The 15539-nt window shown below is 46.0% G+C and overlaps 1 protein-coding gene across 1 annotated transcript in view; it reads right to left on the minus strand.

Annotated features, from left to right (window-relative positions):
* Window positions 1–14428: 14428 nt before the first annotated feature.
* The window catches only part of RRP12 (ribosomal RNA processing 12 homolog), a 682638-nt gene continuing 681527 nt past the window's right edge, over window positions 14429–15539 (minus strand). The window contains exon 34 of the mRNA XM_069239610.1: window positions 14429–15289. Within this exon, the coding sequence (XP_069095711.1) occupies window positions 15187–15289 (103 nt within the window). The 3' untranslated portion in view covers window positions 14429–15186. The remainder of the gene's footprint in view (window positions 15290–15539) is intronic.

The following is a 15539-nucleotide window of genomic DNA, read 5'->3' on the forward strand; positions in this document are numbered from 1 at the left end:
GCACATGAACATTTAAAGAACTCTCCTTCTCACTGAGATATGCTGTGTCCTGTAATCTGTTTTACTGCACCACCAGTCAGAACTGAGGGAAACAGATATGCTAGAGGTCCAACACAGGCCCCATGCTCTGGCTGTGAAGAATATCCCTGTGGAACATTGTCTATGTATTTCAATGGCGGTCTCCATTTAGCCCGAGGCCCAAAAATATCTGAGAGATAAGGGAGGCTCAGAGGCCCGCACCATATTCTGCAGCAAGGCCCCATCATTTTGCATTAGCACCACTGAGATAGACAGCTCTTGTGCTGTTTTGTTCTTCCGGAGGTGACAGAATCAGGTTGTTCTGATCACGCAATGAGAAATTAATGTTTTCCTCCAAAGCATAAATCACTTAATGGGGTTTCTTACCAAGCTTGGTGGGTATGGGTGTCTTACCAGCGAAGCACTCATTTCTCCCAATACAACTTACCTAAACATACCATTACCTCGAAGAGAATTTGGGAAACGCTGGGCTTGTTTCTCCAAGAGGCACATTCAGGTACCAATCCTATGTGACCATTATAAGTTTATACCTTCTCCACTTTTTCTTGTTCAGGGACACACCTCTACAAAATCTCTTGTACTGATACTTATCCCTCTCCTTGCTCTACCGATTGTTGTTTTTATGGTACATCACTCTACATGCAATGTTTCTGTTCTCCTCTACATGGAAGACATCTTACATTGTTTAGTGCCCTGTTTTTCTGAAAACAACCCTAATCACCATGTAGTTTACTTTTGTTAAATAGTTACTCTGTGTCAATTCATGTTTGTGCAGTTTAGAGAGATTATCATTTCCCTACAGCTACTTTTTTATTATAAGCAATATGGTTTAATAGTAAATGCATGTTTACTAGATATTACTTTTGTCTGCTCTTGATATATTTGATTGTGTATTAATCAACTTTTGTTTAGATTTATTGTATTGTTCATGTTAATGTTTGTTTTTCCTCTCTTTTGCTCAGAATTTCAATAAAATATATTGAACACTGTAATGGGTTCTTTATCCCTGAAGCACATAAAAGGGATATTGGAATAAGATAACAGGCGCAGAAGGTAGGTTTTAGTTATTTTATTCGTGTTTTGGTTTTTAAGGATGGCTTTTTATCCCTTGTTTTGTTCACACGGATAACGCACTTGCAATCCAGAAATAATTTTAAAAAAAGTTCCCCCTTGTTTTTTCTCTTTCAGGGTTTTGGTGGTAGTCCGTGAGTAACGCGGTCCAGCCTTGGGAAGGTCTCCGGTCCTCCTCTTCGTCAGGGGCCCGGCTCTCCAAAGAAAATAGAAAGGAGGATAACAAAACAGGTAAGTGGGATATATATATATAAAGTAAGTATATAGGGTTAGTAGGGCGGTGAGGGGGGGGGGGATAGGTATAAGTGAAGGGAAGTAAGGGTTTAACTGCCCGTTGGTTTGTGATTCCCCCCTATGGGTGTTCTCAGACCTTCTCCTCCTTGTAGAAATCCTCTGGTGGGTGGTTTTTGTGGGGTTAGGTTTTATTTTAGGGGCCTTTGTTATATGGCCTCCCCTTCCCGGCAGGACCTCCCTTCCTTTCCCTTGGCTCCCCTTTTCCCTAACAACCACCCTCTAGCAAACCCCCAGTTGCGGTACGAACGTACCTGAGGTGACCACGCCCCTCCTGGGACGTGGCCGGCACTTTGGCAGCCTCCCGGCTTCTCTCCGACGGGGGCGGGAGAGCCCCGGGGCTCTCCTCTCTCTCTCGGGGTCTTGGTTCCTTCGGCGGGTTCCTTCTTCTCTGTCGTCTCCTTCTCCTCCGGTCGCGCACGTCGAGACACCACTTCCGTCTCCTCTCTCTCTTCGTCCTCTTTTGGTCCGTCTTTTCTTTCGGTTGTCGTCCAGACGCCGAAGGCGTCTGACGTCACAGGCTCGCGTCCGTTCCGCACAATGTCCTGGAAACCGGCGTCCGGAGACGTCCGGTTACACATCCCCTCCCTTGAATGGGGCTGTTCGAGCCCCAAAGGTCCCGGGAACCGGGATAAATAGTCAGCCTGTCCCATAAGATCACCAGGGAGATGGCAAACCTGGAAGGAGAAAGGTTGAAGCTCCATAAACCATCTCAATATGCGACTGTTAGTATCTTTATACCTCGATAGCCAGGTGAGGGGAGCGTGGTCCGTATATAATAGAAAGGATCTTCCCAGGAGGTAATATTGGAGGCTCTCAAGTGCCCACTTGATGGCGAGACATTCTCGCTCAATAATGGGATAGTTTCGCTCCCTGGGAAACAGTTTACGGCTAATAAAGACCACGGGGTGACTAATACCTTTCCCATCTTTCTGAAAAAGCACGGCCCCCAGACCCACGTCTGAGGCATCCGTTTGGAGGTGAAAGGGGACAGTGAAGTCAGGACATTTTAAAATCGGTTGGGTAGTGAGGTATCTTTGGAGGGTACGGTAACTATGGGATTGTACGGGGTTTAAATTCGTGATATTTTTTTTTTTGTCCTTTCCTCAGGAGATCGGTTAGGGGAGCGGCCACGGTGGAATAATGGGGTATAAATCTTCGGTAGTAGCCTACTAAGCCTAAGAATGAGCGGACCTCCTTTTTCGTTGTGGGTGCCTCTATCCGTAGGATGGCTTCAACTTTACTCATTTGTGGTCTAAGTATACCTTTCCCTATATGATATCCTAGATAAGAGATCTCATTGAACGCCAATCGGCTTTTGGAGGCATTGGCTGTTAACCCAGCCCCTCGTAACGCTGTAAAGATTTTGGTTAAATGTGTCAAGTGGTCCTCCCAAGTCTCGCTGTGGATAACGATATCATCCAGATACGCGGCAGCGTATCTGGTATGAGGTCGTAGAATGGTGTCGATGAGACGTTGGAAGGTGGCGGGTGCCCCATGTAACCCGAAAGGGAGAACCTTAAAATGGTATAACCCAGAGGGGGTAGAGAAGGCCGTTTTCTCTTTATCTTCTGGCGTCAAAGGAATCTGCCAATAGCCTTTGGTCAAGTCGAGTGTAGACATGTACCTAGCTTTTCCCAACTTCTCTAAGAGTTCGTCTACCCTTGGAAGGGGATAGGTATCAAACTGGGATATAGAATTGACTTGTCTAAAGTCAATACAGAAACGTATGGACCCATCTGGTTTTGGCACTAATACCACCGGGGAACACCAGGGACTCTGGGAAGGCTCTATAACGCCTAGGTCTAACATCTTTTCTATTTCGTTTTCTACCAGGATCTTTCTAGCTTCTGGGATACGATATGGTCGTAAGCGTATGACCTTGCCAGGTGGGGTTATGATTTGATGATGTACCAGCTTGGTCTTGCCTGGTATCGAGGAGAACACATGGGCATGAACATGGAGGAGCTGATTTAATTGCTCACTCTGTTGGATCGAGATTTCGCTATTTATGGGAGGCACCTCGTTTCCGCTAGGATGCTCAGTGGGACACCACCCTATCTCTAACTCCTTAACGGTGTTAACTAGGCATCCCCTGGTTGGTTCTCCCTGTGGCTCTTCCCACTTTTTCAATAGATTGACATGAAAGATCTGGGACCGGTTGGAACTATCTGTGAGCTGGATCTTATAGGTCACGGGGGTTATTACCCCTATCACTTTATAAGGTCCCTGCCACTTTGCCAGCAACTTGTTGTCTGAGCTAGGGAGAAGCACTAACACCTTATCACCTATGGTAAAGGTCCTTAATTGGGTATTCCTGTCGTAATATCTTTTCTGCTTTTCTTGAGCCTTTTCCATATGCTCCCTTACATTTTCCCACACATTTTGGATGTTGGTTTTTAACTCCTGGGTATATTCCAAGAGGGATTTTTCTCCGTCCTCCTCCTCCCACAACTCGGCAGCCATATCTAACAAGGTCCTGGGCTGTCGTCCGAACAATAATTCAAATGGACTATGGCCCGTGGAAGCTTGTTCATGGGTCCTGATAGCGTATAACACTAAGGGGAGTTTTCTATCCCAGTCCTTACCTGTCTCTGAAATAGATTTCTTTAGTAGAGTTTTCAGAGTGCGGTTATACCTTTCTACCAAACCATCCGTTTGAGGATGATAAACCGCTGTCCGTAACTGTTTGATCCCCAGAAGTTGACATATTTGTGACATCAAGTTGGACATGAACTGGGTACCTTGGTCTGTTAAAATTTCTCGGGGAAAGCCTATTCGGGAGAAGAACCCTATCATTGCATGAGCTACGCTCTTGGAGTTAATACTGCTGAGTGGGATGGCTTCTGGATATCTGGTGGCATAATCCACTAATACCAGTATATAACGGTATCCTCTAGAAGAAGGTAGGAGAGGACCTACAATGTCCATTCCTATTCTTGAAAAAGGGATGTCTATAATGGGCAACGGTTGTAAGGGGGCTCTTCTTTTGGGACCAGGATCAATCATTTGGCATTTGGGACATTGCTGACAAAACCTCCTAATCTGTGAAAAGACCCCCGGCCAGTAAAACTTCCTCAACAGATATTCTTCCGTTTTTTCCCTGCCATAGTGACCCCCCCCTGGCTGGCTATGGGCTAGGTGTAGGACTTGGGGTCTATAAGGTTCGGGGACTAATAGCTGCTTCTTTTCTTCTCGGTTATTACCAGTGACACGGTACAACAGGTTTCTGATTATGGTAAAAGAGGGGCTTTTGTCTTGGGGTTCCCGGGGTCGGGCATTTTTCCAGGCATGGATCAAACTCGGATCTTCCCTTTGACAACTACGGAATGGGGGAAGGTCAGTAAGAGTAAGGACCTTTGTAATTACCCTATCTGGACTCATGTTTCCTTGGGCAAAGACTCTTCGGGTTTCTCTCTTTTCTTTTCGGGAGGGTCGGTATTTAAGCACCGGTGGTGTTATTGGTGTACTAGAAAAAGGAGCTCTTTTCCACCACGTGCTCATGTTTTCAGAGTCTTTTGTACTGTCAAGAAGTTCCGAAAAGTCAGGGAAGTCGGTTCCTATGATAGCTTCTTCGACTAATCGTTCCACCACCCCCATCCTGATGGGGACTTCTTTTCCATCCCAGGACAAAGTTGTCCAGATTAGGGGGTATTCTCTTGTATCTCCATGAATACAACATATGGATACTGTAAGCCCTGAAGCAAAAAGGGGTTTTTCCAATAAATCAGCACGAATTACAGATTGGCTGCACCCTGAGTCGATGAGCGCTACTGTGGTTCTTCCATTGATAACAAGTCTCTTCTTGTATCGGGTTTCCTTTCCCCCTGTATAGAAGACTCTCCCCCTGGTGACTCCTATTTCCATCGGCTCTGACTTTTCTGACTTCAGTGGGCAAACCCGGGCGATATGTCCCCACTCTCCACAGCTAAAACACTGTGGTTGTTGCATATAGGGTCTTTCTGGACCTCGTAATTTTCCCGGATCCTCGGTTGGTTTTCGCCCTAGGGATGGGGAGGGTCCGAGGTTCTGTCGGAGGGGGTTAAGTGTTGGCCGTACGGGAGGGATTTTGAACTCGAGGGAGCGGTGAAAGGCACAGGCTAATTCAATAGTGGTGTTAGTGTCTGGACTTGGGTGTTGCTTGATCCAATTACGGGTATTGGTAGGTAGAGCATCTAGATATTGTTCTAGGAGAACAACCTCAATGATATCCTCCCTATTGGTCCCAATGGGACCTAGCCACTTGAGTCCTAAGTCCTTAATTCGAAAATATAGGGCCCGGGGATTCTCGGAGGGTCCCCACTTGGCTTTCCTAAACCGGACCCTATAATGTTCTGTATCAAACCCCACCCGCTCCAGGATACTCTTCTTAATATCCTGATAGGGTGTCGTTCCGCCGGGGTTTACCGCTTGATAAGCCGCTTGGAGAGTTCCTGTCAATAACGGGGCGATGTATTGGCCCCACCTATCCGGGGGCCAGGTGGCGGAAGTAGCAACCCGCTCGAAATTCGTGAAAAAGGCATCCGGGTCTTCGCCTTCCTGATATCGCTGCAGGACCGAACTGGGTACGTTCGGATGTACCCGGGTAGTGGCAATAGTGTCCGTGAGGTTTTTGATTGCAGTCTCATGGACCAACTGATTGTTGGCCATGATAGTGGCCTGACTTTTCAGAGCGCTTTGTAGGGCCTCCCTTTCCACTTTAGCCTCCTTCTGCTGCTCTTCCCATACTACTTGCAGATGCCTCTGCCCTGCGGCTAGCTGCTGCATCATCTCCGATAGGCTGGGTGTGCCCTCCATCGTCTTTGGTTACCTGTAGTTATTCCAATATCCCACTTCTGACACCACTGTAATGGGTTCTTTATCCCTGAAGCACATAAAAGGGATATTGGAATAAGATAACAGGCGCAGAAGGTAGGTTTTAGTTATTTTATTCGTGTTTTGGTTTTTAAGGATGGCTTTTTATCCCTTGTTTTGTTCACACGGATAACGCACTTGCAATCCAGAAATAATTTAAAAAAAAGTTCCCCCTTGTTTTTTCTCTTTCAGGGTTTTGGTGGTAGTCCGTGAGTAACGCGGTCCAGCCTTGGGAAGGTCTCCGGTCCTCCTCTTCGTCAGGGGCCCGGCTCTCCAAAGAAAATAGAAAGGAGGATAACAAAACAGGTAAGTGGGATATATATATATAAAGTAAGTATATAGGGTTAGTAGGGCGGTGAGGGGGGGGGGGGATAGGTATAAGTTAAGGGAAGTAAGGGTTTAACTGCCCGTTGGTTTGTGATTCCCCCCTATGGGTGTTCTCAGACCTTCTCCTCCTTGTAGAAATCCTCTGGTGGGTGGTTTTTGTGGGGTTAGGTTTTATTTTAGGGGCCTTTGTTATATGGCCTCCCCTTCCCGGCAGGACCTCCCTTCCTTTCCCTTGGCTCCCCTTTTCCCTAACAACCACCCTCTAGCAAACCCCCAGTTGCGGTACGAACGTACCTGAGGTGACCACGCCCCTCCTGGGACGTGGCCGGCACTTTGGCAGCCTCCCGGCTTCTCTCCGACGGGGGCGGGAGAGCCCCGGGGCTCTCCTCTCTCTCTCGGGGTCTTGGTTCCTTCGGCGGGTTCCTTCTTCTCTGTCGTCTCCTTCTCCTCCGGTCGCGCACGTCGAGACACCACTTCCGTCTCCTCTCTCTCTTCGTCCTCTTTTGGTCCGTCTTTTCTTTCGGTTGTCGTCCAGACGCCGAAGGCGTCTGACGTCACAGGCTCGCGTCCGTTCCGCACAATGTCCTGGAAACCGGCGTCCGGAGACGTCCGGTTACAAACACAAAAAAATGTGTTCCTCCAAAGTCCAACAGGTACTATCACAACACCAGCATTTTCGCCTTTAATTCTCACATACAGTTTTTTTTATTGTCAATATCCATGCTCTATTAGCAACTTCTATTGAGCATCTGTGAAAGATAGCACACAGACCAACATAGGCTTGGAGTTCTCTTCACAAATTATCCTGACAACTAAGCAAGCTTGCCACCTAGCTTTCTATATAAACATCCTTTATTTTACCCCTTGGGTGCTCAGGACATGCTGGACACGTCCTTAGCACTGGCGCTCGGGTGCAGAGGATGTGCCCAGTGCATCCTAGCACCCACCCACAAGGGAAAGCCCACTACTAAATGGCACCACCTGGAATGGCAGTGGAAGCGCTTCCGCTGCCACATCTGACCTCTACCCTGGCGATCTAATGAAGTCAGCATACGCACAGTGCACTGATGAAAGAGGCCGGGAACATGCTGGAAGCCATTTGCTTCCAGTGCGTTGAGTACAAACGTACGCATTCTCTATCGGGAGGCAAGAGAGACAAAGGGGGGAAGGAAAGGATTTCCTTTCCCCCACTCTCTCTCTCTCCAGTGCATTCCTCCTGTGGGATTGCAGGTGGGACTGCGATCGCACAGCAGGAATGCACCCACTAGACACCAGAGATCTTCTTTTGTTGCTGGGAGCAGCCCCTTTTGCAATGGTTGCTCCCCATTATTGGAGAAATATTTTGCCTGTGCCCCCCCCCCATGCCAGATTGGCCATAAACCACTAGACACCAGGGATTCTTTTATTTACATGCCGGGGGAGCGGCCTTACGAAAGGGTTGCTCCCTATTATTGGGGAAATATTTTGGCTGTTTTATGCCTCCCCGGGGCGGATCAGCCATATTTTTAGGCCGATCTGCCCCCAAGGAGTGGCAGAAAACCACTAGACACCAGAATGTATTTTATTTACGCCAGGGAGCAGCTCCTTGGGCAAGGGTTGCTCCCTATTATTGGGGAAATATTTTGGATTCAACCCCGCTTTCCTATCTCCACTTGAAGCAGATCATCCATATTTTAAGGATGATCTGCCCCCAAGGAGGGCAGTAAAAAAAACTAGACACCATGGGATCATTTATTAGCATGTGGGGGAGTAGCCCCTTGGGCAAGGGGCACTACCCAATACATCACTACAGGCTTTGGCTGTCAACCCCATCACCTTCAAACCCCCCCCCCCCCAGGCAGATCTGACATTTGTTTTAGGTTGATCTGATCAGATCAGAGAGTGACAGAAAACCACTAGACACAAAGGAATAGCATTCTGTGTGTGAACTGGAGTCCGATTGGTGGTCTGAGTGCTGACTGGTGTTTGGATGATGGTGTGTTTGAACTTGGGATTTTGCTGGCAGTATGTGTGGACTAACTTCTGGCTGGCGAGGTCTGTGGCTGGTGTTTGGTTGTGGGTGTGTGTGAACTGGTATTTGGCTGGGGTAAGGGTCACTGCCTTCTAGGATGTCAAATTCTTCTCTTTGTTTTGTGTCCCCACCACCTTGAAGGCAGATCGGTCATTTCTAGTGCTGATCTGCCTCCAAGGACAGCCTTCATAGAATTTTGTTAACTGTTTTATTACTTGTCATCATTTGCGATCTTGATGTTTTTATTTCTCATTCTTATTGTAGATAAAGCTTTTGATTTCCTTGGTGGTGGTGACTCCTGCTTGCGGTTTCAGCACTGGTAGATCTGCAGTTTCTGTAGTTACATGTGTTTGGTAAGAAATCAGGAGACCTGGGGGAATGCCGGGTGGATGGAAGTTCGTGGATCCCTGCAGATTACACAATCTTCCATCACAGAAATGTCCAAAAAAAAAAACAAAAAAAAAAAAAATGTTTTTTAAGTCAAAGTTTGAAGTTTGCAAAGGCTTCTAGATAGGAAAACCTGGTAGGAGACAGGCAAGTCACCTCACCCTGGATTCTCCTAGGTATCAGGGGGCATATTAATACCCTGTTTGCGCCAAATGTGTGTCAAAAATGTTGACACACATTTGGCGCAAACCTTGACCCATATTTAAACTATGACGCCCGACTCCGCGGACATCAAAAAACCTCAGTGTGCGTCATTTTTTGGATGCGGGAAACCACCTTGCGTTAATGACATGCAAGGTAGGCGTTCTCGTCCAAAAAACGACTTTAAGGCCTGTGCCCCTTATGTATACTCCTGCGTCATTTTGACGCACGGGGCGAGCCTTAAACAGTGCACAGCCTGAAGTGCGCTGTTTTTTAACGCCTGGGTGAGGGCAGGGGTTAAGGGACCTGTGGGCTCACTTCCATGGTCTCAGACCATGGAAGCAGTACAGAGGTGCCCTTCCCTGCCCCCAGGGACACCCCTGCCACCCTCACCCACCATAGGAGGACACCCATGGATGGGGGGGACCCATCCCAGGTAAGTACAGATAAGTTGAGGTAAGTATTATTTTTTTTATTTTTTAAAGTGGTATTGGGGGGGGGGGCCTAACTTGGGCCCCCCTGCATGCCACTGTGCCCTGTCTTTGCTAAGACAGGAGTAATTTCAATGGGGGTTGTGCATCAAAAAAATGGCGCAAGTCCGGTCTGAGCCATGATTTTTTACTCTAACCTGACTTGCACCATTTTTTGATGCACAACCCCCTTTTTCCCCTACGCCAGCTCTGCCTGGTTTGAGTCATTTCTTTTTACTCTGACCAACCCGCAGCGCCGGCTACCGTCAAGCCTTAAATAAGGCGCTGGTTTGCGTCAAAAAGTATAAATATGGGCCTTATTGTTCAATAATGTACAGGTTTGCTATCTTTCCCTTGGTGCCAACTGACCTAGGGTCCAAAATCAACACATATGCACACTGCCAAAAATGGGTACGTTTTCAGTTGAAAAATGTGATGTGTCAATGTCTAAAAGTTAGGTTTGGGGGCCTTCCCTGCTGCAGGTTCTAGCCCTACAAACACAAGTGAGGTAGCATTTTAATAGGGAGACTTGGGGGAATAGTAGGTCGTAGGAAATAAGTATCTCACAGAAAAGTGAGGAAAATGTGTTTTTTTTTACGTTTGAGGTTTACAATGGCTTCTGGGTAAATTTTAAAAAACAAATACATGGTGAAAACCACGCAAGTCACCCCAACCAGGATTCCTACCATGTGTCTAGTTTTCAAGAACATACAAATTTGCTAGGTTTCCCTAGATGCCAACTGAGCTAGGGCCCAAAATCCACAGCTAGGCACACTGCATAAAAAAGGTCAGTTATCAGTAGAAAAATGTGGTGTCCATGTTGTGTCTTGGCGCCCTCCATGGCGTGGCCACTAGCCTTACCCTCACAGGTGAGGTACCTTTTTTTTCAGGACACTTAAGCGTTAGTAGGTGGTAGGAAATTAGATGCTCACTGCAGATTCCAGAATGTTTCATCATAAACATTTGAGGAAAATGTTTTTTAGTCAAAGTTTGAGGTTTACAAGGGCTTGCGGGTTAAGAAAATCTGGTGAAAGGCATGCAAGTCATCTCATGCTGAATTCCCCAGGTGTCAGGTTTTCAAAAATGTGCAGGTATGCAAGGTTTCCTTTTGTGCCTGCTGAGGCAGAGCCCAAAATCCACAGCCATCCACATTGCAACATAATAGTCAGTTTTCAGTGGAAAAATGTGATGTGTCCACGTTGCATTTTGGGCCCTTTCCTATTGTGGGCACTACAACTACCCACATAAGTGTGGTACCATTTTCATCTGGAGACTTAGGGAAATACAGAATAGTGGAACAAGTGTTAATTACCAATCGTTTTGCTCTGCATTTGTGTCGTCCAAATGTAAGCCAGTGTACAAGAAAGACAACATTTTGAGAAATGTCCGCCCTCTAATTCACATGCTATTATGGGTTTCCACAAACTCAGAGATGTGCCAATAACCATCACTTCTAAACTCCATATTGTATGCCTATTTTGCAAACTCAAAGAATTCCTTGATACCTATTGCTAGAAATGGGGTCTCTAGTTGGCAGTCTGTGTGCACCCTGTCCAAGTAGGGACCCTCACTCTAGTCATGATAAGGGAGATACCTGCTCATATAACCCCTGCTCCCCCACTTGTTTGCTTGGGACAAGCATTCAGGCTTATCTGAGAAGTTGTGTAAAGCATTTGCACATAACACACAGTAATAAGCGAAAACACTACAAAAGGACACCAGATTTAGAAAAATAGCCAATATTTATATATATAAAACAAGACTAAATATGATAAAAATCCAACATACAATAAATAAGATACAAATTTTGCAAGAATTACTTAAAAAGACAGTTCCTTGAAGTCGGTAGCTCCACCTGGGGCTATCACGGCATTGTGATCAACAAAACCAACAGTTTTGGTCGGCCATTGCGTTGCTGGCCAGCTATGGTGTCTGGAAGACCCACAAACAGTACCTTTGGAATTGCAGGGCATCATGATCCTTGCAATAAGATCCGGAGAGCGGTGTCGGTTCCAGAAACCGGTGTGAGGGTCGTCGGGCCCTTGTTGTCACACACACTTTGCAGATCGATCTCTGGCATGATGGAGTCAGGAGCGCTGGCGTGGATCACGTTGGGGCTGCGGTGCAAAGCGGGACGATGCGACGTGCGGTGCCCACAGGTTACAGTGCAAGCAGCGGCTCGGTGACGCTATCCAGCAGCGTCGGTGAGACCAGGTCTGCGGTGTGAAGGAAGGTGGTGTAACCAGGTCACGGTGCAGGCAGTGGCACCGTCACTGCTGAAGTGCTGTCGTCGGTAGGCCCAAGTCTGCGGCGCGGGCTCCGCACGGTGTCCACGGGTCGCAGTTCCCTTTTCTGTAGGCATACTTCAAAGGAAAGTCTCTGTTGTGAACAAGATCCTGCCTTGCCCAGACCTGGCCCCAGTCACATTCCAGGGGGTCAGAGACTGCATTGTGTGATGGCAGGCACAGCTCTTTCAGGTGTAAGTGACCACTCCTCCCTTCACTCTAGCCCAGCTGGCCTCTCAGGATATGCAGGCAACACCCCAGCTCTCTGTGTCACTGTCTAGAGGGAATTCACAACAGCCCAACTGTCAGTCTGACCCAGAAGTGGAATACACAAGAAGCAGAGGCACAGGATGGTTCAAGCAAGAAAATGCCCACTTTCTAAAAGTGGCATTTTCAAACAAACAATTTAAAAACCAACCTTACCGAAATATGTATTTTTCAATTGTGAGTTCAGAGAACACAAACTCCACATTTCTATCTGCTCTCAAAGGGAAACGGAACTTAACAGTTATTTAAAGGCAGCCCCCATGTTAACCTATGAGAGAGATAGGCCTTGCAACAGTGAAAACCGAATTTGGCAGTATTTCACTGTTAGGACATATAAAACACATCAGTATATGTCCCACCTTTACCATACAGTGCACCCTGCCATTGGGGCTACCTAGTGCCTACCTTAAGGGTGCCTTACGTGTAGTAAAAGGGAAGGTTTGGACCTGGCAAGAGGGTACACTTGCCAGGTCGAATTGGCAGTTTAAAACTGCCCATACAGACACTGCAGTGGCAGATCTGAGACATATTCACAGGGCTACTCATGTGGGTGACACAACCAGTGCTGCAGGCCCACTAGTTGCATTTGATTTACAGGCCCTGGGCACCTCCAGTGCACTTTACTAGGGACTTACTAGTAAATCAACTATGCCAATCATGGATAAGCCAATCGCCAATTCAATTTACATAGGGAGCACTTGCACTTTAGCACTGATCAGCAGTGGTAAAGTGCGCAGAGACAATAAACCAGCAAAAACAGATCAGAAAAAATAGGAGGAAGAAGGCAAAAAGTTTGGGGATAACCCTTCAAAAAGGGCCATTTCCAACACCTATTTTTCACTCCTTTTCATCTTACCATAGGAATTGCTCTAATGACAAACCATTGGAAGGTGCAGCTCAGTTATTGGCTCAGGGCAACTCGACTTCTTGGAAAACCCACAAACCCTGTATATGCCCCTGCTACCAGAAGGATGTGGCAGATGTAATTGTATATTGCTTTTGTAAATTGACCACTGTGGAGAGAAGTCACAAAAGGAAACACTGTCACAAATGAACATTGTTTTCTACTAATGTTCCATGTTTTATTTCAACACTTTTTTTTTTTTTTTTTTTGGAAAACCTTGAAGGATCTACACAAAATGATTCCTTTCTAAATTCAAAATGTTGTCTAGTTTTCAGACCACCATAGGTTTCACACCTGTTTCCACCACAAAGTGGAAGAAGGTTAATGCTACAAAAAAATAGGATATATGGGCTATCTCCAAGTAAAATTCCAAAACTGTGGTAAAAAATGTTTTCTTTTTATACAAGTCTGCCTCTTCCTGAAAGCTGGTACAATGGTGGTTTTAGCACCGTACACTTTTGGTTGATTCCATTTGCAGAAAGAAATACTCTCTTCTGCAGCGCTTTTTTCACACTTTCCACCAAAAACACATTTAGCTATATTTTGGCTAATTTCTCGGTCTCTCCAGGGGAATCCACAAACTCTGAGTACCTACAGAATCCCGAAGATTTTGGGGAAAAGAGGACGCAAATTTGTCATGGATACCTTCTGTGGGGAAAAACTATATGAATGCCTAAGCCAAGCTACCCTAAAAAGGCCTTAGCATTCCAGGGGGGAAAAGGTTTAGCAGGCAAGGAGTTACATATGTATGGTTTCCAATAAACGGAAAATCAAAAAAGCCTCAAAGAGGAACATAAACTTGGATCCCAACAATACCTAATTCCTAAATTTGTGTTATGTAGCAGTTCCAAGATAAGTGACGCAAAAACGCCAGCACACAGCATTTTTTTGCCTGCCTGAATACTTTATTACCACACTTTTAACCAAATGTTAGAATCGCACCAGCCTGCACACAACTTAAAGATGAACTAAAATCTAATTCATTCTATGCCTAAAAAAATGCCAGTTTGAATTAATTTCGTGCTAGCGAACCTACCGCTGCTTTGAGGTTGTTTTCAATTATTTCAAACAAGTGGGCACAGCCTTAGACCGCATGAGGCTTATAGCAACAAGGGCGAAGCGTAACTGTCTTGGAGCATGCTTGGAAACGGGCTTTACAATGGAATGGCTGGCGTGGGCATCCGAGCACTAAGCCAGTCACGCGTGCTTAATTAATTTAAATAAGCAATGCTCGAGGACATGATGTTTCCGAAACGTACTCAGTCACTGACTCATATGTGCTTACACTCACTCACACCGCCAACTCGATCAGGGGCACAAAGACAATGGCATACCGGATTTATTTATGGATAAGACACTTAACTACTTTTAAAGCCAGGACACTGCACTTGTTAAAATCTATACTTGACATGCCGATTACGCCCTACCACACATTGCCTGTTCAGAAGGTGCAGGCGCACCGGTGTTAAACACGATTCGTGCACTGCACAGTTTGAATTTGGGACGTATTTTAAAAATATCAGTCATTTCAAACAAAGAAAAAAAGACGGAAATTAAATAGTGAGTTATTTAAAGACACGTAGTAGTAAATTACTGTAGATCCAACCAGACGGATAGATTAGGGAGTGAGAAAAATAATCACATGTATTTTATCAAAATAGATATTCTGAACACAGAAAATGGTAATTTGTGCCACAGCACGGTTTCAAATGTAAAGAGGCCCCAAGCTTGTTAAATACAATTACAAATCATTTTTTTGTTTTTTACATAAAAGCCTTGAGCCAGGAAATGTGTATTCTGAATGCGGCCAACCCATGTCCAGATGCTAAATAATAGTTGTATATAGAAAAAAACAATGCAAGAAGGCCTTGAAATCTGCTGCGTGGTTCTTGCTTCCATGCTTGCCTTACAAAGGCTTGTTCCTGATGCACGTGAGAAGAATCCTGCAAAACTGGGAGAGGGAGGTGGATTTACAAACAAGATAAACTCGGTTTCCACTATTATGAGCGCGGACATCCAGAATCTATCCCAGTAGTGTCCAAGTAAGACATTCCCAAGTCCAAGGATGGGAGGGGGACTTCAAATCGATCTTTCCTTTCTTCTCCTCTTCCGTCCAGCATTTGCCCCCTTCTGAGCAGCCTTCATGAACCCCTTGAACTGGCCCTGCATCTTGGCCTTTTTCCTAGAACAGAGAAAAAAAACACACCAAATAAATGATAAATCCTGCCTCAGGCATCAGTGCAGAACATAGTCATGTATGACCCTCATTCATCACGTGCATCCTCATCAGGCCAGCGATGCTCATTGCCACATACCACATTGTGCTGGCATGAGCACTTGTTATACTGAGGGACAGGGAGACGTCCCTCAGTATAATTCAAGTAGGTCAACACCTTCGTTGCATGAGAAAATGTGTACTGTGGTTATACTAT

This window comes from Pleurodeles waltl, chromosome 6 (genome assembly GCF_031143425.1).
Source record: "Pleurodeles waltl isolate 20211129_DDA chromosome 6, aPleWal1.hap1.20221129, whole genome shotgun sequence".
NCBI lineage: Eukaryota > Metazoa > Chordata > Amphibia > Caudata > Salamandridae > Pleurodeles > Pleurodeles waltl.